The sequence below is a fragment of the Austrofundulus limnaeus genome, unplaced genomic scaffold (assembly GCF_001266775.1).
Source record: "Austrofundulus limnaeus strain Quisiro unplaced genomic scaffold, Austrofundulus_limnaeus-1.0 Scaffold151, whole genome shotgun sequence".
NCBI lineage: Eukaryota > Metazoa > Chordata > Actinopteri > Cyprinodontiformes > Rivulidae > Austrofundulus > Austrofundulus limnaeus.
Genome location: NW_013952553.1, coordinates 1 through 408, shown reverse-complemented (window position 1 = coordinate 408; position 408 = coordinate 1). Strand labels below are relative to the sequence as shown.

Here is a 408-nt window from a genome sequence, read left to right as displayed (position 1 = left end):
TAAGGAAAATAAACACAGATTATGACATAAAAATATACATACTATTATATGAATTGATAGTAAAAGGTAAACTATACATCTTCATTTTCTTACCCTCCATCCAGTAATGCTAAATGTTTTTCCCGCGCTGCTTATTGTTATAGTTCTGTCCCACATATCAGGCAGAGTGGCTGCAGAGTGACAAAACTCCGTCAGATTAGAACAAAAAGATTTAATGTTTTCTGTGAACTGAGTGTTCACATTTACTGATGTAACTGCGTAAAACAAAACAAATAACTAGAAGAAGAAAACAAGACAAAAAAGCAAAAGCTAAACAGAGTATAACTATCTATCTATATACAGCGGGTAAAATAATTAGTGAACACGTCACCATTTTTCTCAGTAAATATATTACTAGAGGTGCTAATC

General features: G+C 32.1%; 1 protein-coding gene across 1 annotated transcript in view; it reads right to left on the bottom strand.

The window, feature by feature from the left end:
• The window catches only part of LOC106523281 (kynurenine--oxoglutarate transaminase 3), a gene marked incomplete at its 5' end in the record, with an annotated part of 8,302 nt that extends 8,132 nt beyond the window's left edge, over nt 1–170 (bottom strand). The window contains 1 exon segment of the mRNA XM_014016663.1: nt 94–170. Coding sequence (XP_013872117.1) covers nt 94–170 — 77 coding nt within the window.
• Nucleotides 171–408: the final 238 nt, after the last annotated feature.